This window comes from Nerophis lumbriciformis, linkage group LG02 (genome assembly GCF_033978685.3).
Source record: "Nerophis lumbriciformis linkage group LG02, RoL_Nlum_v2.1, whole genome shotgun sequence".
NCBI classification, from domain to species: domain Eukaryota; kingdom Metazoa; phylum Chordata; class Actinopteri; order Syngnathiformes; family Syngnathidae; genus Nerophis; species Nerophis lumbriciformis.
In genome coordinates this window covers 5,790,728-5,816,847 of record NC_084549.2, presented here as the reverse complement: position 1 = coordinate 5,816,847, position 26,120 = coordinate 5,790,728, and the positions used below count along the sequence as shown (strand labels likewise).

Genomic DNA, 26,120 nt, shown 5'->3' with positions numbered 1-26,120 from the left:
AATGTAACAATCATGGAACAAATGCCTGTTTTTAATTCAAACTGGTTATTTTGGCTCGGATGCAGTCACACTTCTCTGCCTTATGCATTGTCCCGCCCACGGCGTCATATGGTTAGTTTACGCAAACCAAGCAAGGGTAAGAGGAAAAGCAAATCAGAAGCCAAGGTCTTTTGCAGGGTCCTCAAACACACAGCGGAGGGAAACGCGTGGATAAACTCTGGTGGTTGTACGGTTGTAGATATAGAAAACATGTGTGGGGGGTAGAGATGCGCGGTTTGCGGACACAACCGCGGAGTCCGCGGATTATCCGCGGGTCGGGCGGTTGAAATAAAAAAAAATTAGATTTTATCCGCGGGTCGGGTCGGGCGGTTGAAATAAAAAAATTTTTGATTTTAAATAGATTCAGGCGGGTGGCAGTTAAACCAATTCGGAAATATATATACAGGTAAAAGCCAGTAAATTAGAATATTTTGAAAAACTTGATTTATTTCAGTAATTGCATTCAAAAGGTGTAACTTGTACATTATATTTATTTATTACCGACACCAGCAGATGACATGGCACCCCAAACCATCACTGATGGTGGAAACTTTACACTAGACTTCAGGCAACGTGGATCCTGTGCCTCTCCTGTCTTCCTCCAGACTCTGGGACCTCGATTTCCAAAGGAAATGCAAAATTTGCTTTCGTCAGAAAACATGACTTTGGACCACTCAGCAGCAGTCCAGCTGGTGTCGGTCCACTCTGTTTCCTGAGATCCAGGGTCAACGCAGCCGTCTACCAGCAAGTTTTAGAGCACTTCATGCTTCCTGCTGCTGACCTGCTCTATGGAGATGGAGATTTCAAGTTCCAACAGGACTTGGCGCCAGCACACAGCGCAAAATCTACCCGTGCCTGGTTTACGGACCATGGTATTTCTGTTCTAAATTGGCCCGCCAACTCCCCTGACCTTAGCCCCATAGAAAATCTGTGGGGTATTGTGAAAAGGAAGATGCAGAATGCCAGACCCAAAAACGCAGAAGAGTTGAAGGCCACTATCAGAGCAACCTGGGCTCTCATAACACCTGAGCAGTGCCAGAAACTCATCGACTCCATGCCACGCCGCATTAACGCAGTAATTGAGGCAAAAGGAGCTCCAACCAAGTATTGAGTATTGTACATGCTCATATTTTTCATTTTCATACTTTTCAGTTGGCCAACATTTCTAAAAATCCCTTTTTTGTATTAGCCTTAAGTAATATTCTAATTTTGTGACACACGGAATTTTGGATTTTCATTTGTTGCCACTTCAAATCATCAAAATTAAATGAAATAAACATTTGAATGCATCAGTCTGTGTGCAATGAATAAATATAATGTACAAGTTACACCTTTTGAATGCAATTACTGAAATAAATCAAGTTTTTCAAAATATTCTAATTTACTGGCTTTTACCTGTACATAGTTAAATGTTGTTACCCACATACGAAAAACGAGCAGGCACCTGCAGCACGCCACAACAGAAGAAGAAAAAAAAAAGAGATGGCAACACCGGCAGCAAACGTGGTACGCGACAATCTAAAAAAGGGAATACTAAAGACCAGGGGGAAAAAAGGCCAGAAAAGTTCAGCGTGGACTCGTTTTATGACGTTGTAAATCAGGATGATAGTAATGCTGGCTACGTGTATTGCAAGAGCTGCGACGCTGTTTATGTCTACGACAGTCACAAAACCGGGACATCATGGTGCATCACATTTGTGCAAAACCCCGAACCTCCACAAACCCCCTGAGCATGAGCAGTTTCGTCCGCCGTGATCCCAGAAGAGTGCCACAGGATGTTAAAACAAGATAGAACGCAGCTGCCTGCAGCAGTTTGAGTGGCGCGAGCGCGCTTGGAGGTGCGCTCAGCGCGGCTCCCAGATGATTGCGCACTGGTGTGAGTCTGGGCCGCGACAGCGTGGCACGCATTGAATGTCTCTGCTGCATTGGATCAGTCTCCTTTCTTTAACAGGCAAAAGCTTTATAACCTCACTAATGCCTTGCATCGTCTATATTAGATATATAACAACGGGCGGGTGGCGGATGGCGGGCGGGTGCGGTTTTGATTAAATGTTAGTTCGGGTGGATGGCGGATGGTTGACGACTTTTGTGATGCGGTTGCGGATGAAATAATTGCCTATCCGCGCATCTCTAGTGGGGGGATATGTTGTCAGCGCTGCCTGCAGGAGCAAAGGTCACACCGCCTCTGTCCATGGTGCTGAGGACAGAGCACCATCAGACAGGGGCGTGGCAGTGCTGACGGCGAGACACAGCTGGCAGGTGATTAGATTTCACAGGTGGTACGTGTTAATCTAATCATCTGTTGTCTTTAACAGTAAGCGGCCGGGAGCAGAGAGAGAGAGAGGATACGGACTGCTGGAGAAAACTGTTGTTAAAAACCGATGTTTATTAAAACCTTGTTAAAACCGGCATGCTGTGCCGTGTCTGACAGTGGAGCTGCTAGGAGGCAACTTCCACAACATGTAATAAAGCTTCCAGTGTCTACAATCACTTGTAACGTTACTATACTAAAATATAAGCTCTGCTTGCTCATAGTACGTCAACGTGTCTATGAATCCAAATAAAAATAAGTCTGTTCAAGTAAAAGCATGTCTGCATAATGAAACAATGACAATAATACAAAATGTGGATTGTTTGATAAAGGTGTCATTAATAAAGGAACCTATGGTAATTTTACTTAAATAATGCTTTTGATGATCTGTTTCGTACTTTATGTTGCAGCATAGCAATGGCTCGATAACTTTTTCCATTTTTATAAAGTGTAACATTGCTAGGTGATTAGCCCGCGAACAGTCTGTCATTACTACCACTTGAGAATTTGCAATCATTTCATACATCAAAGTTATAAAAAGATACATATTATTTCAGTCTGTAGGTGTGGCAGGGATACTAATTAGCTCAGGGATACAAAATATGGCACGGCACCTGTCAGTTTGAGAGGAAAATGTCCGAAAATACAAATGATTTAACTTGACCTTTTTCTGTGTTGATTGAGAGGTCCCAAGCAGCAAAAAATGAAATATAGTTAAAGTGTGTACTAGGGATGTCCCGATCCAGGTTTTTGCACTTCCGATCCGATACCGATATTGTTTTTGCATTTCCGATCCGATACCGACCTATCCGAGCATGTATTAAAGTTTAAAGTTATTTAGCCTACTTAGTTGTCAGAATCATGTTGAAAAGGGTTTTAGTACTCTTGATAACAACTAGCCAGCTGAATTAGGGGAGTTTGAATAATACACAATGGTTGGTAACAAGAAACTGACCTGTTTATTCAAGGATAAACACAAAATAGACAAAATTATACATGACAAACAGAAATGGCATCATTGAAACTAGGGCTGGGCGATATGGCCTTTTTTTAATATTGCGATATTTTAAGGCCATATTGCGATACACAATATATATCTCGATATTTTGCCTTAGCCTTGAATGAACACTTGATGCATATAATCACAGCAGTATGATGATTCTATGTGTTTTGATTGATTGATTGAGACTTTTATTAGTAGGTTGCACAGTGAAGTACATATTCCGTACAATTGACCACTAAATGGTAACACCCGAATAAGTTTTTCAACTTGTTTAAGACGGGGTCCACTTAAATTGATTCATGATACAGATATATACTATCATCATAATACAGTCATCACACAAGATAATCACATTGAATTATTTACATTATTTATAATACAGGGTGTGGAAGGGGGGCGCCGGATGTAAGTGTCAGAGTTTGATATGAGAATAAATCTAAAGTTAAAATATAGGGTAGAAATGCACCCATTTGCAGGAAATGTAGTCTTGATTTTCAAAATGTTCTTTCAAGGCTTGCATGTCTACATTAAAACATTCTTCTTCATACTGCATTAATATATGCTACTTTTAAACGTTCATGCAGAGAAGGAAATCACAACTAAAAAAATCACTAATTTTTTCATACAGTGTTGATGTGGAAATTTTTGCCTCGGCATTTTGATGGTGTGAACGTGTGGCACCGAATGGAGATAAGCGTCTCGACAGACGTTACAATATTTGAACAATGATGACGAAAACTGTTTTCTCTGTCGTGTCCGTGTGTCGAAAATTGTTATGCACTTATTTTTTTATTAGATTTTGTGCGTGGCATAGATTTGCTATGCGCAGAGGACGCTTAAACAGTGCGCAATTGCACAGGCGAGCACCTTAGAGGGAGCGTTGCTCGCACGGCTGCGCTAGCATCACAGCTAACGTTAGCCATGCTGCTACCTCTCTGCTCGGGGAGGACGTATACGTATGTGACGTATGTCGTGACAGTATGTGACGTGTGTAAGAAGGTGCACTTGCTGTCTGTGAGAGGGAGACACAGGAAAGAGTGAGAAGAGCCTGTCGTGTAATGCCAGCAGCTAAAAGCAACTGCGTGAGAATTCACAGACGTGTGGATGTGTTGAAGGTGTGCTTGAAAATGCGGAACGGAAATTACGGAGCAGCAGAAAAGTGGAATGTATTATTTAAATCGGTGCGTTGGAAAACACGGACCGGAGTTGTTTTTTTTAACTGGATCTGGATCGGCATTTTCCCATGCCTTGCCGATACGCAATTTTTGGCAAATATTGGCAGCCGATCCGATCCAAATATCGGATCGGGACATCCCTAGTCCAGTCCATAGTGGGGCCAGCAGGGGACGATTTTAGATGCATCTAAAAACATAAATACCTTTTGTATCTTCATGGTCCATGGAGAATCAGGTGATAATTTAACGTTGGTAAGTCCCCAGACGGCTTGCTGTTGGCCGCTAACGTTAGCATAGTCAGCAGAATGCTGCAGCCGCTCCAAACACCAGTACCGGGGAGAATACATATATATGTGTATACTTTGAGCCGTGTGAAGATATCAATCCATTATGCATCAAATCAAAATATTTGACCCAGCCCTACCGCCAACAAGTGGATATAAGCGACTTGAACAGGTCTCATCACTAGAAGACACAACATGAAGACAGTTAAAAAGTGACTGGATACCAAGTTACGTTACCTCAAAAGCACCAAGTGATGAGAATAAAAGCACAGCAAATGAACCTAAACAGAGTTGTAGTCCAAAGTCTACGACAAGCAGTCCTGCACACGCCCAGACAAGACAGAGTCTACATACCTATGTGTAGACCTGATCTAGTATACACTGTTGAAAAGAATAATACGTTTGTGTAGTGTTTTTAATTGTATTGTCCTTTTTTCTATATGAAACACGTTTATTAAATAAAAAGAGAAATGATAAGCGCAATTGGCATTAGTTGCATGTGTGTTTATAATTTGAAGAAAAAATACCATATTGTAATAGTTATCCTTCAGATCAGAGCTGGGCAAATTAAGGCCCGGGGCCCGCATGCGGCGCGTTAAGCTTTTTCAATCTGGTCAGTCTCAGCCGGACATTCCCAAATATTTTTTTTAGATCCTTAAGATGGAAACTGTAGCCGCCATTATGATGTGCAGTGATGTTTTCAAATGACTGTAAGTCTTGAACTATACAAAGTATTTCAATGGTTAGAATCTACGCTTTTGCGTGATATACTAGTTACTATGGTAATCTAACTAGTTACTATAGTAATCTAAGCCACAGCAGCTCAGATGAGGCACCAAGCAGTGTGGGTGGGGAGCGTTTCCAGAGCGGCCAGCCTGAAATGTGGGTGCAGGGACAGACACGGAAGGAGATTTTTACAACAAAGTTCTAAAGCTTAATGATGTATCAGATAGTAGTTTTTTTTTTTTACCTTTCGCGTTCATGTTTCGTTGTGTTTGTTGCATTTTTGTTGTGTTTCGCTTGATAGTAAAATATGTCGATCAAGAGGGGGTTTGACGCTCTAATGTTGTCAATATTCAGTGTTTTATCGTTCACATCGTATTGCAAATCACACATTCTTTATTTTCATGTACATTCTGGGTGTCTCATTCAGTAAAAACATTTTAAATTCCATTCTGTTCCGTTTTTAAGGCGGTCTGTCATAACGTTTTTAGCATTCAAACAGACATTATTGTAAGGTTTTCAGTGTTTCCCACAGGGCAGGCATCTATTTGTGGTGGTGTGGTCGGGGGGCGAGGGGTGGCGGCGGAAGCGGCGATGACCAAGAACGCGGAGTTGGAATATAATTACAACACTTTATGTACATATTTATATACAGATTTGAACAATTAGTTATTCACTGAAATATATTTATTAATTGTGGTTCTTACAAAAAATATATCTTATAAAATATAAAAGCTAAAATGTCTCTTAAAGCTCTGCCCCTTTAATTAGTGCATACTAAATCATTTAACTTTAGCCTACTACTACAACCATATTATTTACCAGCAACATTAAAGTGAAACAGAGGCAGAGGTGTTTGAAAATACCTCCTGTGGTCCGAACTGTAGGCCTACCTCCTCTCCAAGTCCAGCCCTTTTCGGCCGTTGAAAATATTTTTCTATACTCATCTGTTTGAAGGAGTGAACATCCAACATTAGAATGTATTACTAACGAGCAGAACCGCTCTATGTACAGTGCCGTCTAACCTTAAGCGGCAGCAGCTCAACACACGCAGGGTTCAACGTTAAGGTTTTTTTCTACTTGCCCCAATATTTTTACTTGTCCTGCCTAGGTTTTTTTCTGGCTGTGTAGTGCTCAGGGCTTATATCTTACTAAAATTCTTCCCGTTGACTATTTACAACACTACACAGTATTTATTATTATTATTATTATTATTATCTATAATTACATTTAAATGGCATTGCATACATGTAAAATTAAATGCTATTTCACAATATTTGACCAGTAGCAGTTACACCCATCTGAACAGGTCAGCCACCTGTTTAAAGCCCGATCACAGTTAAAATCTTGAAATGAAGGGCCTTTAATGGCCAAAACATTAACCCGGACAACATTTTAACAGCTGGTTGGCTCAGATTTTATTCTTTTCATTGCATTCACATGCTGCAGTGGACAGTGGACATTTTAGCTTGAGTATTAATGTAGTATCTGAAGCACCGTCTCCACATGTGTTTATTGACAACAGGGTTATAACCTGGACACGTTAGCTCGTCGGTATGAAAACACGTGACTGTTATTACGTGCGTCTGCCCCGGGCCCCGAGTCAAACAGCGGCGGTGTTAATGAAGCAGCGTCAGGCTGCTCACCGTCAGTGAAACGCTCGGTGAAATCGCGGATTAACGTTAAATATATGACGAGCTGCGAGCGATGCAGCTATAACCTATCTACCTATATTACCCTCGTATTTTGATCCGGTCGGTCCGTTCTTTTACTCCGTTGTCTTCTTCTTCTTCTTCTTCTTCTGGCCCACCAGGTGAATTAAGTACTATTGGCGGAGTTACAATGCATAGTAGGCTACCGCCACCTACTGCACCGGAGTTGTAACTACAAGGTACATTCACAGACAGAGTCCCATTGCTTTTATGAGCGGTCGAGCGAGTCAAAAGCCGAAAAATCCATTTGTGGCGGACGTAATTCTTTCGTGGCGGGCCGCCACAAATAAATGAATGTGTGGGAAACACTGGTTTTGTATGGTTGCGTTTCGCTTGATAGTAAAATATGTCAATCAAGAGGGGGTGTGACGCTCATATGTTGTCAATATTCAGGGTTTTATCGTTCATATAGTATTGTAAATCACACATTCTTTATTTTCTAGTACATTCTGGGTGTCTCATTCAGTAAAAAAAATTTAATTCCATTCCGTTCCATTTTTAAGGCGGTCTGTCATAAAGTTTTTAGCATTCAAACAGACATTATTGTAAGGTTTTGTATTAGTGTTCCTAAAAATAGATAAAACGGCCCCCAGACACATTTAGGCTGAACCGTTTGAAGTTGGAATGGTTTGAATTGGGTAAAAAATGTGGAAGGTAGAGCGCGCCAAAATCTGGAGAAGAAGAATAAATTTAAGAAGTTTAATAAATAGATGGATTTTGGTGTAGAAAACCATATGTGTGAATGTTTTGGAGCATTCACACAATTAACTGCCGTGTGGCCCTCAATGAAAACGAGTTTGACCCCCCTGCTTTTATACCTAAAGCAAAGTCAACCAAGAATGAAACATGATTGAGGACTGCACAGTCATTACAATGTGTCCCAACCAAGAAGGACTTGACTTAGATAAAGCACACAGCATTTAACCACGTTCAAGTGTTGACTTGTGATGGCAGTGAATCAGAAGGTCGTATGAATGGAGCCCATCAATCAAACATGAAGAGGCACAGAAGACCAACAGACCGGTACAGGTTGCCAGGGGGGGTGGGGAGGGGCGGGCGGGGCGGGGATGGTGAAGGTGGGGAGGGAGGGTCTCATCAGTGGAAGGTGATAAACTTTGCAAACCTTCCAAACTTGTCCTTGCTGCATAGGAGAGGGGGAAGCATTGGAACGGAGAGAAGAAGAGAAGAAATCAAAAGCACCCAGACAAAGTGCTGCATCACACACGCATGCATGCACGGCCCGCGTCAGCCCGAGTGGTGCGACGCGACGCATGGAAAGAAACACACGCTGCACAAGCATGCAATCATTATTTAACACTAGCTGACTTTGACGCTAACATGCCTATCTACGCGGGGAAACTAATATGGCTGACGCTGCGGCTGAACACTCTTGTCCTGGAGAAGCGCGAAGACAAAGTTAGGCCCCAGCAGTTTTCTCCGTCTTTATTATTTGTCATTCAGGGGTTTTGGGAGGGACTGGCGGTTGCCTAGTAACAGGCAGTCTTTCCCCTCATCGTTCACGTAACGGCCACTGTCGGATGTCTACGTTTCAGTCAGTTAGCAAGGTGACGCACCTTGTCCTTCTCGGACAGCAAGTGTATGGAAAACTTGGCTAGGTCCAGCTTTCATCCAGTAGGTACAAGGGTACTTTTGAGCATGATCAGCGCCTGAGAGCTGCGGCCTGCCACCATGACCCCCCCACTCCCTCCCCTCTGTTGCTAGATATCTCGAGATGTACGTTGTAATACAGTGGGGCAAAAAAGTATTTAGTCAGCCACCAATTGTGCAAGTTCTCCCACTTAAAATGATGACAGAGGTCTGTAATTTTCATCATAGGTACACTTCAACTGTGAGAGACAGAATGTGAAAAAAAAAATCCAGGAATTCACATTGTAGGATTTTTAAAGAATTTATTTATAAATTATGGTGGAAAATAAGTATTTGGTCAATAACAAAAATTCAACTCAATACTTTGTAATATAACCTTTGTTGGCAATAACAGAGGTCAAACGATTACTATAGGTCTTTACCAGGTTTGCACACGCAGTAGCTGGTATTTTGGCCCATTCCTCCATGCAGATCTTCTCGAGAGCAGTGATGTTTTGGGGCTGTCGCCGAGCAACACGGACTTTCAACTCCCTCCACAGATTTTCTATGGGGTTGAGGTCTGGAGGGTGGCTAGGCCACTCCAGGACTTTCAAATGCTTCTTACGGAGCCACTCCTTCGTTGCCCAGGCGATGTGTTTGGGATCATTGTCATGCTGGAAGACCCAGCCACGTTTCATCTTCAAAGCTCTCACTGATGGAAGGAGGTTTTGGCTCAAAATCTCACGATACATGGCCTCATTCATTCTTTCCTTAACACGGATCAGTCGGCCTGTCCCCTTAGCAGAAAAACAGCCCCAAAGCAGATGTTTCCACCCCCATGCTTCACAGTAGGTATGGTGTTCTTGGGATGCAACTCAGTATTCTTCTTTCTCCAAACACGACGAGTTGAGTTTATACCAAAAAGTTATATTTTGGTTTCATCTGACCACATGACATTCTCCCAATCCTCTGCTGTATCATCCATGTGCTCTCTGGCAAACTTCAGACGGGCCTGGACATGCACTGGCTTAAGCAGGGGGACACGTCTGGCACTGCAGGATTTGATTCCCTGTCGGCGTAGTGTGTTACTGATGGTAACCTTTGTTACTTTGGTCCCAGCTCTCTGCAGGTCATTCACCAGGTCCCCCCGTGTGGTTCTGGGATTTTTGCTCACCGTTCTCATGATCATTTTGACCACACGGGATGAGATCTTGTGTGGAGCCCCAGATCAAGGGAGATTATCAGTGGTCTTGTATGTCTTCCATTTTCTGATAATTGCTCCCACAGTTGATTTTTTCACACCAAGCTGCTTGCCTATTGTAGATTCACTCTTCACAGTCTGGTGCAGGTCTACAATTATTTTCCTGGTGTCCTTTGACAGCTCTTTGGTCTTGGCCATAGTGGAGTTTGGAGTCTGACTGTTTGAGGCTGTGGACAGGTGTCTTTTATACACATAACAAGTTCAAACAGGTGCCATTAATACAGGTAACAAGTGGAGGACAGAAGAGCTTCTTAAAGAAGAAGTTACAGGTCTCTGAGAGCCAGAGATCTTCCTTGTTTGAAGTGACCAAATATTTACAAATAAATTCTTTAAAATTCCTACAATGTGAATTCCTGGATTTTTTTTTCACATTCTGTCTCTCACATTTGAAGTGTACCTATGATAAAAATTACAGACCTATGTCATCATTTTAAGTGGGAGAACTTGCACAATCGGTGGCTGACTAAATACTTTTTTGCCCCACTGTATGTACAGTCGTGCTCATAAGTTTACATACCCTGGGAGAATTTATGATTTATTGGCCATTCTTCAGAGAATATGAATGATAACACAAAAACCTTTCTTCCACTCATGCTTAATGGTTGTGTGAAGCTATTTATTGGCAAACAACTGTGTTTACTCTTTTTAAATCAAAATGATAAAAGAAATGACCCTGATCAAAAATTTACATACCCCAGTGACTTTGATCTGATAACATGCACAAAAGTAGACACAAACAGGTTTGAATGGCTAATCAAGGTTCCAATCCTCACCTGTGACACGTTTGTTTGTAATTAATGTGTGTGTATAAAAAGTCAGTGAGTTTCTGGGCTTCTGACAGACCATTGCATCTTTCATCCAGTGCTGCACAGATGTTTCTGGATTCTGAGTCATGGGGAAGGCAAAATAATTGTCAAAGGATCTGCGAGAAAAGGTAATTGAACAGCATAAAACAGGAAAGAGGTATAAAATGATATCCAAGGAATTGAGAATGACAATCAGCAGTGTTCAAACGATGATTAAAAAGTGGAAAATGAGGGATTCAGGTAGACCAGCAAAGATTTCGAGATGCAAAGAAAAATTCACAAATAACTTCAGCTGAAATCCAGGACTCTCTGAAAAATTGTGGTGTGGCTGTTTCAAGATGCACAATAAGGAGGCACTTGAAGAAAAATGGGCTGCGTGGTCGAGTGGCCAAAAAGTTTAATTTTGGTCTCATCACTCCAAATGACTTTGTTCCAGAAGTTTTGAGGCTTGTCTCTGTGCTGTTTGGCGTAATGTAAGCGGGATACTTTGTGACATTTGCGCAGAAATGGCTTTCTTCTGGCGACTCGACCATGCAGCCCATTTTTCAAATAGCTTCACACAACCATTAAGCATGAGTGGAAGAAAGGTTTTTGTGTTGTCATTCATATTCTCTGAAGAAAGGCCAAGAAATCATAAATTCTCCCAGGGTATGTAAACTTATGAGCACGACTGTATATGTGCTTTGCTATGGAGGTTTTTTCCCACTCCAGACTGGGCCCCCTTAGGAGCCCAGTCTAGATTGTATTTTTCTACTCATCCTTCCCCAGCGTTTACCTTTTTCGCCTTGTGGCGACCCATCAGCGTTCCTGTTCTGTAACCCTGTACACTGTTTGTTTGTCTAATCTTGAACGGGTTTGTGCTGAAAACAAAGTTTCGCTGTACTTGTGCAATGACAATAAAGACCTATCCTATCCCTATGATCACACCCGCGCGTACAATACAGGCCAAAAGTTTGGACACACCTTCTCATTTAAACGCTTTTTCTTTATTTTCAAGACAATTTACACTGTAGATTGTCACTGAAGGCATCAAAACTATGACACCTGTGAAGTGAAAACCATATCAGTTGACTACCTCTTGAAGCTCATTGAGAGAATGCCAAGAGTGTGCAAAGCGGTAATCAGAGCAAAGGATGGCTATTTTGGAGGAACCAGAATACAAAACATGTTTTCAGTTATTTCACCTTTTTTTGTCAAGTACATAACTCCACATGTGTTCATTCATAGTTGTGATGCCTTCAGTGACAATCTACAATGTAAATAGTTATTAAAATAAAGAAAACGTGTCCAAACTTTTGGCCTGTACTGTACATCGTGTGTTGATGTGGGACTCACGTAACAAGAAAACTGTTACATTTAGCAAAGCTTTCAATTGTTAACATTCAACAACTGCGCCTCCTACGTTACAAAACAGCAACCACCTCGGTCTATCACACAGGTGTCAAACTCAAATCTGGGCCGCCACATTATTTTTATGTGGCCCGCGAAAGCCTGGAAATAATATGCGTTAATAAAATGCTTAGTCTTTTCTTACTAAATATATTTGTTATTTCCCTTTTGACGTTAAAAATGATGTACTGCGTGCAATTGCATATCTTTTAAAATTCAATATTATCAAAATATTATGTTATCGTGTATTCCAAAAATATTTTTTGTTAAAATAAAGATAAATACTGTACTTAAATATCTGTTTGACTTATAACTTCAAAACAAATCATCAATCAAATTGTAGACTGTAAAATTGACAATAGATTTTACGGTTAAATTCCGCGGACTGAGTTTTTTTACCGTAAAATCAACGTTGGTACTGTTTCTTTCCATGTACAGTAAGACACTAAAACATTAAAAAACAAACAAAAAACATTAAAACAACAAGATTTTACGGTAAAAAAAAGGCAGTTTTTTAAAATTTAATTTAAAAAATTGTTTTTTCCATTTATTCAATTTTTTTTAATATGCTGTAAAAAAACAAACACTGCTTTTACTGTAAAATTCTGGTGACTGAGCTGTCAGTTTTTAAAGTAAAATTTAAATATTTTTTTTGCAGCTTATGTGAAAAAATATATTGTTAGCGTACTATGTACAGTATATATACACATGTATATTTATATATTACTCTTTGTTAAAAGCATAACTGTGATGTGGACCTCAATGAAAACAAGTTTGACAGCCCTGGTCTATCATATCAGCCAATGGCAAGGCTTCACATACCAGAACGTTCTGTGCAACAAAGACGCACAATTAGTAGATACCACAACAGCTGGAGCAACAATGTACAAACGTGGTGGGAGTTGTGGCATTGTGCCACACAATCCTTTAACAACAACAACAACACACATCAATTATTACACCCACAACTCCAGAGCCGCAGACTGCTTGGAAATCAGAGCCATGGCATACTACTTTACATTTAAAACTGTCTATCATTATGAAAGGACATACCCCAATCTGAACTTATATAAACACATTACTGTTTGAGCAACTGTTTGTGCACATTGAACCTGCAAGCTGTGCTCTCCTAGAACAGGGTGATTGTTCTATACTCCGAGGACTACGAAACAGGTGTTTTACGGTGCATTCAAAGCCTGCAACGCCCGCTCGAAATAACAAATAACGATAATAGATTTAATTTGTTACACCCTTTTCATTTACATCATTCTTAAAAATGTACAGTACAAAGCAATATTTACGACAATAAAAGCTTAGCCATTAAAACAGATACAAATACTAAGACTAAAACACAATAGACTTAGACTTCCTTTTTATTGTTATTCAAATTTGAACTTTACAGTACAGATAAGAACGAAATTTTGTTACATCCGCTCATGGTAGTGCAGAATAAAAAAGCAATAAGGTGCATATATAAATAAATAAATAGGTTACTGTACCGATAAATATACTGCACTTTTTCATATGCATCCACGTTTATGGATGTATGTTATATTGTCTTTTTTATTCCAGCGAGTTAATCTATTTTGGGGGAAGTTGAGGGCATAATTATGATGCGTTCAAGAGTCTTACGGCCTGAGGGAAGAAGCTGTTACAGAACCTAGAGGTTCTGTAACATAAGCAACACAAAACATGCAAAATAATCACCTTTTTTTTTGTTAAGTACATAACTCCACATGTGTTCATTCATAGTTTTGATGCTTTCAGTGACAATCTACAATGTAAATAGTCATGAAAATAAAGAAAACACATTGAATGAGGAGAAGGTGTGTCCAAACTTTTGGCCTGTACTGTGTATATCTTTCTAAAATATACCTGTATTAACTATAACACCGGTATACCACCCAGTCCTATTTCAACTTCTCAATTGTATCATTGATGACAACAATTAACTAAAACATTCTGAATATAATTTCACAAAATGTAAAGAAAAACAATCCGTCCAACATATACTGTATATACAGTGGGGCAAAAAAGTATTTAGTCAGCCACCGATTGTGCAAGTTCTCCCACTTAAAATGATGACAGAGGTCTGTAATTTTCATCATAGGTACACTTCAACTGTGAGAGACAGAATGTGAAAAAAAAATCAAGGAAGTCACATTGTAGGAATTTTAAAGAATTTATTTGTAAATTATGGTGGAAAATAAGTATTTGGTCAATAACAAAAATTCAACTCAATACTTTGTAATATAACCTTTGTTGGCAATAACAGAGGTCAAACGATTACTATAGGTCTTTACCAGGTTTGCACACACAGTAGCTGGTATTTTGGCCCATTCCTTTATGCAGATCTTCTCGAGAGCAGTGATGTTTTGGGGCTGTTGCCGAGCAACACAGACTTTCAACTCCCTCCACAGATTTTCTATGGGGTTGAGGTCTGGAGGGTGGCTAGGCCACTCCAGGACTTTCAAATGCTTCTTACGGAGCCACTCCTTCGTTGCCCGGGCGGTGTGTTTGGGATCATTGTCATGCTGGAAGCTTTCATCTTCAAAGCTCTCACTGATGGAAGGAGGTTTTGGCTCAAAATCTCACGATACATGGCCCCATTCATTCTTTCCTTAACACGGATCAGTCGGCCTGTCCCCTTAGCAGAAAAACAGATCCAAAGCATGATGTTTCCATCCCCATGCTTCACAGTAGCTATGGTGTTCTTGGGATACAACTCAGCATTCTTCTTCCTCCAAACACGACGAGTTGAGTTTATACCAAAAAGTTCTATTTTGGTTTCATCTGACCACATGACATTCTCCCAATCCTCTGCTGTATCATCCATGTGCTCTCTGGCAAAACTTCAGACGGGCCTGGACATGCACTGGCTTAAGCAGGGGGACACGTCTGGCACTGCAGGATTTGATTCCCTGTCGGCGTAGTGTGTTACTGATGGTAACCTTTGTTACTTTGGTCCCAGCTCTCTGAAGGTCATTCACCAGGTCCCCCCGTGTGGTTCTGGGATTTTTGCTCACCGTTCTCATGATCATTTTGACCCCACGGGATGAGATCTTGCGTGGAGCCCCAGATCAAGGGAGACTATCAGTGGTCTTGTATGTCTTCCATTTTCTGATAATTGCTCCCATGGTTGATTTTTTCACACCAAGCTTCTTGCCTATTGTAGATTCACTCTTCAGTCTGGTGCAGGTCTACAATTATTTTCCTGGTGTCCTCCGACAGCTCTTTGGTCTTGGCCATAGTGGAGTTTGGAGTCTGACTGTTTGAGGCTGTGGACAGGTGTCTTTTATACAGATAACGAGTTCAAACAGGTGCCATTAATACAGGTAACGAGTGGAGGACAGAAGAGCCTCTTAAAGAAGAAGTTACAGGTCTGTGAGAGCCAGAGATCTTCCTTGTTTGAAGTGACCAAATACTTATTTTCCACCATAATTTACAAATAAATTCTTTAAAATTCCTACAATGTGAATTCCTGGATTTTTTTTTCACATTCTGTCTCTCACAGTTGAAGTGTACCTATGATGAAAATTACAGACCTCAGTCATCATTTTAAGTGGGAGAACTTGCACAATCGGTGGCTGACTAAATACTTTTTTGCCCCACTGTAAGAGGCCAATAGAACTAAGCCAATAAGATTCAGCAGTTAGCGATAACACCGAAACAAATCGAGTCAGATCTCTTGTTGATTGACAAAAATAAAATAAAAACAATTATATTTTCTCTGACAATTATATTTTTATCTTTCTTCTTTGGTTTAGCCAAAAAGAATGCTCTGTGCTTCACCCATCAGGCCGTAACAAAGGCACATCAAAAAATACCGGTATGGCGTATTGTCTCAAATATATACTGTATCATTGTCTACAATAATATAATATAGCCATAATAACGGTATTCTGCCCAGCCCTAATGTTGACTATAGGAAATATTTAAGCACGATATTATCAGTGGCTGATAATTATTGACTTATATGGCAATTATGACGTCACGTCGATAATTCCGAAAAGGGAAACATCAACCGATAAAATGAGCTGATAATAATAAAGGCTTATTATCTTTTGTTGTTTGTCGTTGGTCCCCTCCCCTACTATCTGGTCACATATTTGTAATGCCGCGATACCGCGCTCGTGATTTGCTACGTGCAAAAAATAAAACCAAAACAACAACATAGCACTGCAGTCACCGGTGAAGGTTTCCTTTAACCCTGTCAGAAGAAGACATTTCACTTCTGGTTTGCAAAACTGGTATGCAGAAATTCCACTCGGACAAGCTTCAACACAACAAATCACCTTAAAACAAATTCAGGGTTAACTGCTAACGCGAAGCGGTATGAAGTTGCCTGTGCTGCTAAGCCGAGACCTACTGTTATTGGCGGCGACCGCAGCAAATGTAGTGCTACACACAGGACTGATGAGAAGGTTTTTGATATGAGGCAACAGTTTGAAAGAAAATACCAGCACTTGATGAAAAATGACTAATTGTTGATAATTAACTTCATGGTTCATCTGCAGGTTATGATTTTCTAGTGGAAAAAATGCACTTAAATATTTGAACTCTGATTTCTTTATCTTCTACAATTAAATGTTGCCTTTTTAAGGGTTAGTCACGTATGGCACAATTTTATTACTGTCAGAGAAATATATAATTGCTTTTATTTCATTTTTGTCAATCAACCAGAGATCTTACTCCACTTGTTTCGGTGTTGTCGCTAACTACTGAATCTTATTGGCTTAGTTATATTGGCCTTTTATGTACAGTATATGTTGTGTTGGACAGACTGTTTTGCTTTTCATTTTCTATCCATCCATCCATCTTCTTCCGCTTATCCGGGTTGGGTCGCGGGGGCAGCAGCCTAAGCAGGGAAGCCCAGACTTCCCTCTCCTCAGCCATTTCGTCCAGCGCTTCCTGTGGGACCCCGAGGCGTTCCCAGGCCAGCCGGGAGACATAGTCTTCCCAACGTGTCCTGGGTCTTCCCCGCGGCCTCCTACCGGTCGGACGTGCCCTAAACACCTCCCCAGGGAGGCGTTCGGGTGGCATCCTGACCAGATGCCCGAACCACCTCATCTGGCTCCTCTCGATGTGGAGGAGCAGCGGCTTTACTTTGAGCTCCCCCCGGATGACAGAGCTTCTCACCCTATCTCTAAGGGAGAGCCCCGCCACCCGGTGGAGGAAACTCATTTCGGCCGCTTGTACCCGTGATCTTGTCCTTTCGGTCATAACCCAAAGCTCATGACCATAGGTGAGGATGGGAACGTAGATCGACCGGTAAATTGAGAGCTTTGCCTTCCGGCTCAGCTCCTTCTTCACCACAACAAATCGATACAGCGTCCGCATTACTGAAGACGCCGCACCGATCCGCCTGTCGATCTCACGATCCGCTCTTCCCTCACTCGTGAACAAGACTCCGAGGTACTTGAACTCCTCCACTTGGGGCAAGATCTCCTCCCCAACCCGGAGATGGCACTCCACCCTTTTCCGGGCGAGAACCATGGACTCGGACTTGGAGGTGCTGATTCTCATCCCAGTCGCTTCACACTCAGCTGCGAACTGATCCAGTGAGAGCTGAAGATCCTGGCCAAATGAAGCCATCAGGACCACATCATCTGCAAAAAGCAGAGACCTAATCCTGCAGCCACCAAACCAGATCCCCTCAACACCTTGACTGCGCCTAGAAATTCTGTCCATAAAAGTTATGAACAGAATCGGTGACAAAGGGCAGCCTTGGCGGAGTCCAACCCTCACTGGAATCGTGTCCGACTTACTACCGGCAATGCGGACTAAGCTCTGGCACTGATCATACAGGGAGCGGACTGCCACAATCAGACAGTCCGATACCCCATACTCTCTGAGCACTCCCCACAGGACTTCCCGAGGGACACGGTCGAATGCCTTCTCCAAGTCCACAAAACACATGTAGACTGGTTGGGCAAACTCCCATGCACCCTCAAGGACCCTGCCGAGAGTATAGAGCTGGTCCACAGTTCCACGACCAGGACGAAAACCACACTGTTCCTCCTGAATCCGAGGTTCGACTATCCGGCGTAGCCTCCTCTCCAGTACACCTGAATAGACCTTACCGGGAAGGCTGAGGAGTGTGATCCCACCATAGTTAGAACACACCCTCCGGTTCCCCTTCTTAAAGAGAGGAACCACCACCCCGGTCTGCCAATCCAGTGGTACCGCCCCCGATGTCCACGCGATGCTGCAGAGTCTTGTCAACCAGGACAGCCCCACAGCATCCAGAGCCTTAAGGAACTCCGGGCGGATCTCATCCACCACCGGGGCCTTGCCACCGAGGAGCTTTTTAACTACCTCAGCAACCTCAGCCCCAGAAATAGGAGAGCCCACCACAGACTCCCCAGGCACTGCTTCCTCATAGAAAGACGTGTTGGTGGGATTGAGGAGGTCTTCGAAGTATTCCCTCCACCGATCCACAACATCCGCAGTCGAGGTCAGCAGAACACCATCCTCGCCATACACGGTGTTGATAGTGCACTGCTTCCCCTTCATTTTATGAAATTATATTCAGAATGTTTTAGTTGCTTGTTGTCGTCAATGATACAATTGATAAGTTGAAATAGGGCTGGGTGGTATAGCTGTATTATGGTTAATACAGGTATATTTTAGAAAGAGATGTATATATTTCAGACAATACCACCATACCGGTATATATTGATATGCCTTTATTATGGCTGTTTCCGTTTCTCTGAGCCAGACGGGTGAAGCAGGGGGCATTCCCGTTGGCTCAACCCTGGCCCTTGCGTGTTTACGTAGCCTTCTAAGACGCACAATACACAAATTTTTCAAAAGAATATGGTGGCTCCAGTGCCGACTTCTCGACTCCGGAGTATTTACACGTACGCCAATTTGCTTGAGATCCTATAGTTCACCTTGTAGCGACTTTTTTTTTTTTTTTACAGTATTGTTAGCGACTTAGCACAGCAGCTACCGATAGCTCTTCTCTGCTGCTTGCTCAATTTGTCTAATGTTTAGCTACTCCTCGGCTTGAAAGTGCCTCTCCTGATTGCACGGGCAATCGGGAGAGTTTTGTGAAAGACAAATGTCATAACTTTGCGAATTTAAACGTGTCGTTTTAAAACCTGGGACCTTGGGTAATACATTTGTGCCATCTCATGTGTGCTGTCTGGTATGACAATAAAGTTATTTGAACAATTGAACATTCTCATAAATAATTTAGAAAAATTAAATGTGGTACCACATTTAATTGGTTCACACACTGAGAGGTAAATCCAACCTATTAGTGTTTGACAACATACATGTGGGGTCATTGTATTCGCCCACACACAGGAGTAATATTAATGATACAGATAATTACTAATCGTGGAGCAAATAAGAAATGTCATCTTTTCTGTTATTTACTGATTGTGGAGCAAATAAGAAATGTCTTTATTGTTATTTACTGATTGTGGACCCAATAAGAAATGCCATCTTTATTGTTATTTACTGATTGTGGACCAAATAAGAAATGTCATCTTTTCTGTTATTTACTGATTGTGGACCAAATAAGAAATGTCATCTTTTCTGTTATTTACTGATTGTGGACCAAATAAAAAATGTCATCTTTATTGTTATTAATTGATTGTGGACCCAATAAGAAATGTAATCTTTACTGTTATTTACTGATTGTGGACCAAATACAAATGTCATCTTTATTGTTATTTACTGATTGTGGACCCAGTGAGAAATGGAATCTTTTCTGTTATTTGCTGATTGTGGACCAAATAATACATGTCATCTTTTCTGTTATTTACTGATTGTGGACCAAATAAAAAATGTCATCTTTATTGTTATTTACTGATTGTGGACCAAATAATAAATGTCATCTTTTCTGTTATTTACTGATTGTGGACCAAATAACAATGTCATCTTTATTGTTATTTACTGATTGTGGACCCAGTGAGAAATTGAATCTTTTCTGTTATTTACTGATTGTGGACCAAATAAAAAATGTCATCTTTATTGTTATTTACTGATTGTGGACCCAGTAAGAAATGTCATATTTATTATTATTTACTGATTGTGGACCCAGTAAAAAATGTCATCTTTATTGTTATTTACTGATTGTAGACCCAATAAGAAATGTCTTCTTTTCTGTTATTTTCTGATTGTGGACCAAATAAAAAATGTCATCTTTATTGTTATTTACTGATTGTGGACCAAATAAAAAATGTAATCGTTTGTTATTTACTGATTGTGGACCAAATCAAAATCCATCCATCCATCCATTTCCTACCGCTTATTCCCTTTGGGGTCGCGGGGGGCGCTGGAGCCTATCTCAGCTACAATCGGGCGGAAGGCGGGGTACACCCTGGACAAGTCGCCACCTCATCGCATTTATTTTTATTTACTGATTGTGGACCCAATAAGAAATGTCATCTTTATTGTTATTTACTGATTGTGGACCCAATAAAAAATGTAATCTGTATTGGTATTACTGATTGTGGACCCAATAAGAAATGCCATCTTTCTTGTTATTTACTGATTGTGGACCCAATAATAAATTTAATTTGTACTATTATTTACTGATTGTGGACCAAACAAGAAATGTGATCTTTATTGTTATTTACTGATTGTGGACCAAATAAGAAATGTGATCTTCATTGCTATTTACTGATTGTGGACCAAACAGCAATTGTAAAAGCTTTGAAAATCACTGGCCACCATGAACGTTATAAAATGTCGTGATTTATTCAACTCTGAAAGGGTGTTACCCACATATTTACTCATTTAAAATAAGCATTACAAAACCTCTCACATTTTGTCAAAGGCAACTAACTCACCCCTGCTAATAATCAGCCAACACATTAAATAGTAAATAAAATTTCTTAGCAGCACACACCTATGACCATAGCATTAGGTACACTTGCACCATCTAATAACGTCCAAAAGGAAAAACTTACCAGAAAATGATCAGTTTTAACACCGTAAAATATTACATTAAAATATTATTGTATTGGATTACGTTACATTGTGCAGGAAGGGAACATATGTTCAACTTCCTTGTTGTGTTTTGTTTTAAATATGTGCCCTTTGGTTTTAAACAGTATGAGAAAAAAAATTAAAATGAATGTGACCTGTGCAACCTCATTATACTATTGGCTAAGTTTTATATTCATAAAGATAAGTTTCTCAATACCCGACCTGTTTTTTGTGCCTTTAAAAAAGACATAGAATTTTACTTTAAAACGCTTTCTACCTCGAACAACCAAAAAGCTGTGAAAACTATGAGGCTGTGCTCTGAATTTGGATTATTTACGGAACATGTGTGAGCTTATATGGCTTTACATTTATATATATTTTGCATTCTTCTTTAGTTGCTTTGTTGAGTTTACAACCCCTTGGCGCTGTTTTGTACTGTTTCTGTACTTGTTTTGATTATTATTCTGTCTTTGCTTGTATGTTAAAGTTGTAACAGTTGAATACTATGAATCAAGGTTTTACTAACGCTAAACTTTCCAAAATGTACGCCAATATTGCAGATACATGTAATCGCTGTCAATTGACTCCTGCAGACAAGACACACATGTTCTGGTCCTGTCCCTGTCTGAAAGCCTACTGGACTAATCATATTAAACATCTTGCAGATGCACTAAATTTTAAATTGACGCCTTGTGCAGAATTGGCTATTTTTGGAATTCCACCAAACTATCAAAAAATTAAGCAGACTTTTAGGGCTAGTATCACCTTTGCAACATTATACAATATTCTACCCTAATACCCTACTGTGCAATATTACCCTTCGAGTGCAATACATCCGATACTGATTGTTATTACTCCGGTACTCTTGTCTTGTTCTGTATATTGTACAGTATTTTGTATATTGTTTTGTATATTGTACAGGATTGCTTATTATTTTTATTGGATAGTAGTCTGTTTATTTCAATTCTTATTTTTTATCTTTATTACTTTTTGTGTAATTTATTTGTATGTATCCCATACTTGTTTCCACTACTGCACTTTAAGTTGGAGTCTTTAATCTCGTTATATGCAAATATAATGACAATAAAGTCCATTCTATTCTATTCCATTCTATTCTAATAGCTCGAAGGATTTTATTGGAGTGGAAATCACAGTTTGCCCCCCAAGGCCTCCCTATGACTTAAGGACCTCATGTTTTTCTTGGATTTAGAGACAATTAAATATAATCTGAGGGGTACACCAAAACAATTTGACCTGACCTGGGGCTGCATAATTAGTTACATAGCTAAACTAAAGACTAACTAAACAATAACAATGCAATACTTTTTCATAACATGGTCACTACTGCCTAGTTTCTCTTGTTATATTGTTATTTTACTCTTATATTTTTATTCTCATTGTTGCTTTTTATTTTTATTCTATTGTAATATTTTTCTATTTTGTTTCTATTGATACCCCCATTATTTACTTTTTAAATTCGATCTCAATTTTGTACACTGCTGCTGGAATTTTAATTTTCCTGTGGGAACTCTCCTGAAGGAATCAATAAAGTACTATCTATCTGAAGACACTAAAGGATAAATGTGACACTCACGGTTGACAATGAACCTTTACACTTACCTCAACTCTTTTTGTTGTTGTTGTTGTTGTTGTTTTTATTCAGTGACACTTATCTGTATGTTTGTGATTGTTCTTTTTCTTTCCTTTTAGTCAGTTAGTGTGATTCTCTATCTCAGTGGTTCTTAACCTGGGTTCGATCGAACCCTAGGGGTTCGGTGAGTCGGCCTCAGGGGTTCGGCGGAGTGTATGCACTGTGTTGGTTTTGTTGTTTGAACAAGGTGATGTTCATGCACGGTTCATTTCATGCACCAGTAAAAAAACATGGTAACACTTTAGTATGGAGAACATATTCACCATTAATTAGTTGCTTATTAACATGCAAAATAGTAACATATTGGCTCTTAACTAGTCATTATTAAGTACTTATTAATGCCTTATTCGGCATGGGCTTATTATAACCCTAACCCTCTAACCCTGACCCTAACCCTAACCAACTTAGAATATGTTCCCCTAGTGTCCAAATAACTCTAAATTAAGTCTTTGTTCCTTAGAATATGTTCCCCATACTAAAGTGTTACCAAAAACATAAAACTTTGTCTTGAATTTGAAAAAACATTTTTTTTATTTTTCACTAAAGGTTTCGGTGAATGCGCATATTAGAGATGCGCGGATAGGCAATTATTTCATCCGCAACCGCATCACAAAAGTCGTCAACCATCCGCCATCCGCCCGAACCAACATTTTATCAAAACCACACCCGCCCGCACCCGCCCGTTGTTATATATCTAATATAGACGATGCAAGGCATTAGTGAGGTTATAAAGCTTTTGCCTGTTAAAGAAAGGAGACTGATCCAATGCAGCAGAGACATTCAATGCGTGCCACGCATCTCTTGGCCACGCATTCGTGGCTAAGAGATATTAATGTGTGATAATATTATTTATCATTATTATAATATTATTGTCATTTCCATTAAGAAAGTGTTGACTATTGTTGCCAATGCCCTCAGATCAGGAGTGCGTTCCTCACACTTTGTGTGCGCAGTTGCAGCAAGCCGAACGAGGCTTTTAAGAAGTTAAACAAATGTTTTAGAAAGACTAGGCCTATATTTTCGTTAGGTAAAAAAAATGTTCTGAATTTATTTCAATGAATATTAACTTGTTAACGTTATAATGCTCAAATAGGGACGAGGGCGGGGTGCACAGTTAAGCAGTGAACAATTTCGCGACAAAGATGAACCTTTATTGATTGATCTGCAGCCATGACAAAATATCAGACAATCTCCATTGTCAACGACAGGCAGGAAAATAAATATAAACACATAGCCTATGTTCTAGGCATAGGCATAGGCTCATACGTTTTTAAGTTGAAATAAAAAAATAAATTAAAAATGTGCCTCATAAGCCTTAGGCTGTCAATCACGCGCACAAACTTAAATTATACAATAACATATGTATGTCATCTCTATTTAAACAAAAATAAATTAAATAAATAATGATAATAAATTACCTGCAACTTATTGGCCAAGGCAAATAGCTGAAGGGGGAAAATCAAACCCATCAGACTGCACTTTATCATCAAACTTGAATTATAATGAAAATAGACGGTCGCGACAAACAAAGCAGGCTAAATAGCCTTACATTGTCGCCAATCGGAGATGCGCTTCACTTGAAAGCGAGGCCAAATAATTATTCACACATAGTAGTATATCTCGAATAGAAAAAAACCACAATAAACAACGCAATTGCCTTAATTCCTTTGCATTGTAGTGCGCCCAAACAACACGTAACCATCAAAATTATTTAGCTGACCGAACTCAATATAGGTTAGACATGGTCTTATTTGGTATAGCCTATAGGTAACGTAGACTAATTCGTTTAACATATCCAACCGTATGTCTACTTACTTTTTTTTTTTTGTTAGCACTATGCAGGAATAAAATGGCATCTACAGCGCCAGGATTCATGCGAGAGCGCCTGGCCTCTAAAATGCGCCCTGCTGCTCTGAAGGAGCGCTCACTTGCGCCACTTGTTGCTGGGACGCGGTGCCTGATGAAAAATTGACTGTTTCAAAGAGTGCTGCTCGTTTTTCGTATGTGGGTAACAACATTTAACTATGTATATATATTTCCGAATTGGTTCAACCGCAACCCGCCCGCATCTATTTAAAATCTATTTTTACCCGCCCGACCCGCGGTTTATCCGCGGTTGTGTCCGCAAACCGCGCATCTCTAGCGCATATGAAACTGGTGGGTTTCGGTACCTCCAACAAGGTTAAGAACCACTGCACTATAGGATAAATGTGACACTCACGGTTGACAATTAACCTTTTCACTTACCTCAACTCTGTTTTTTTGTTGTTGTTGTTTTTGTTGTTGTTTTTATTCAGTGACACTTCTCTGTATGTTTGTGATTGTTATTTTTTCTTTCCTTTTAGTCAGTTAGTGTGATTCTCTATCGTGCTTGTGGTGAAGAGGAAGGCAGTACATTGCTACCCACTGTGACTGAAATGTAGGACGGGGGGGAGGAAGGGGGTGTTATTATTGTACTTTTGTTATTTTTTTGTATTTAAAAAAAATATTATTATTTTTTTTGGGGGTGAGGGTTGGGGCGGGGGGGGTCAAAAAAGTGTCTGTTTTCTCATTTCCTGTATCATGATTTCCCTACCAAATTAATAAATAAATATTATAAAAAAATATATAAAATAAAAATAATGGTTTTTAAAATAATAAAAAATGTCAACTTCCTTTACATAAACTACGGACAATAAGTAAACTGGGAATTACACAATATACAAATCAAATACATACTAACACGCAAAACAATACATCAATAATTTAAAAATATATGTATTACTTTAACGAATACTACATTTATTTGACAGCGTGTCTATTTCAGGAATGTCTGTAGTAAGGCGGAGCCCAGCTCGTTAGCTTCCCGACGGTTAGCCTAGCCTAGCCTAGCCTAGCCTAGCCTAGCCGACACCCGCCGCCATTACATGACTGCAGGCCCGAAGTTTGTCGTCAACAGCCCGGGGTAAATATACATTCAAGCTGGTCGTTGCTTGTCAATTTGACATTTACAGTACACATATTTTAATAGCCTGCGGTAAAACAAGCATTGGAACCATTTTTGATCTGCGTTTTAACAGCGTAAGGCCGACATTACCGCAAGCTAACCTTGGCTAGCTCGCCGGGCCACTGACACACTGACACTTCCGGGATGCAACAAGAACACAATTCGGTCAACTCGGCTCTCGTATTTGTGCAATTATTGGAAACATCCAGAGCGGAGATGATGTGCTAAAACACGGGCCTGACTAGTT

At 40.2% G+C, this 26,120-nt stretch overlaps 2 protein-coding genes across 5 annotated transcripts in view; one reads left to right on the top strand and one right to left on the bottom strand.

Annotated features, from left to right (window-relative positions):
• The window catches only part of nckap1 (NCK-associated protein 1), a 102,867-nt gene that overhangs the window by 76,297 nt on the left and 450 nt on the right, over window positions 1-26,120 (bottom strand). For 2 of the 4 annotated variants that reach the window (XM_061933958.1, XM_061934025.1), the window contains exon 2: window positions 8,371-8,388. The exons of the other annotated variants lie outside the window; for them this stretch is intronic. In XM_061933958.1, the coding sequence (XP_061789942.1) occupies window positions 8,371-8,388 (18 nt within the window). The remainder of the gene's footprint in view (window positions 1-8,370; window positions 8,389-26,120) is intronic. 4 annotated transcript variants of the gene reach the window in all.
• LOC133579972 (dual specificity protein phosphatase 19-like) overlaps window positions 25,630-26,120 on the top strand; it is a 34,948-nt gene continuing 34,457 nt past the window's right edge. Inside the window, exon 1 of the mRNA XM_061934291.1 lies at window positions 25,630-25,831. Within this exon, the coding sequence (XP_061790275.1) occupies window positions 25,794-25,831 (38 nt within the window). The 5' untranslated portion in view covers window positions 25,630-25,793. The remainder of the gene's footprint in view (window positions 25,832-26,120) is intronic.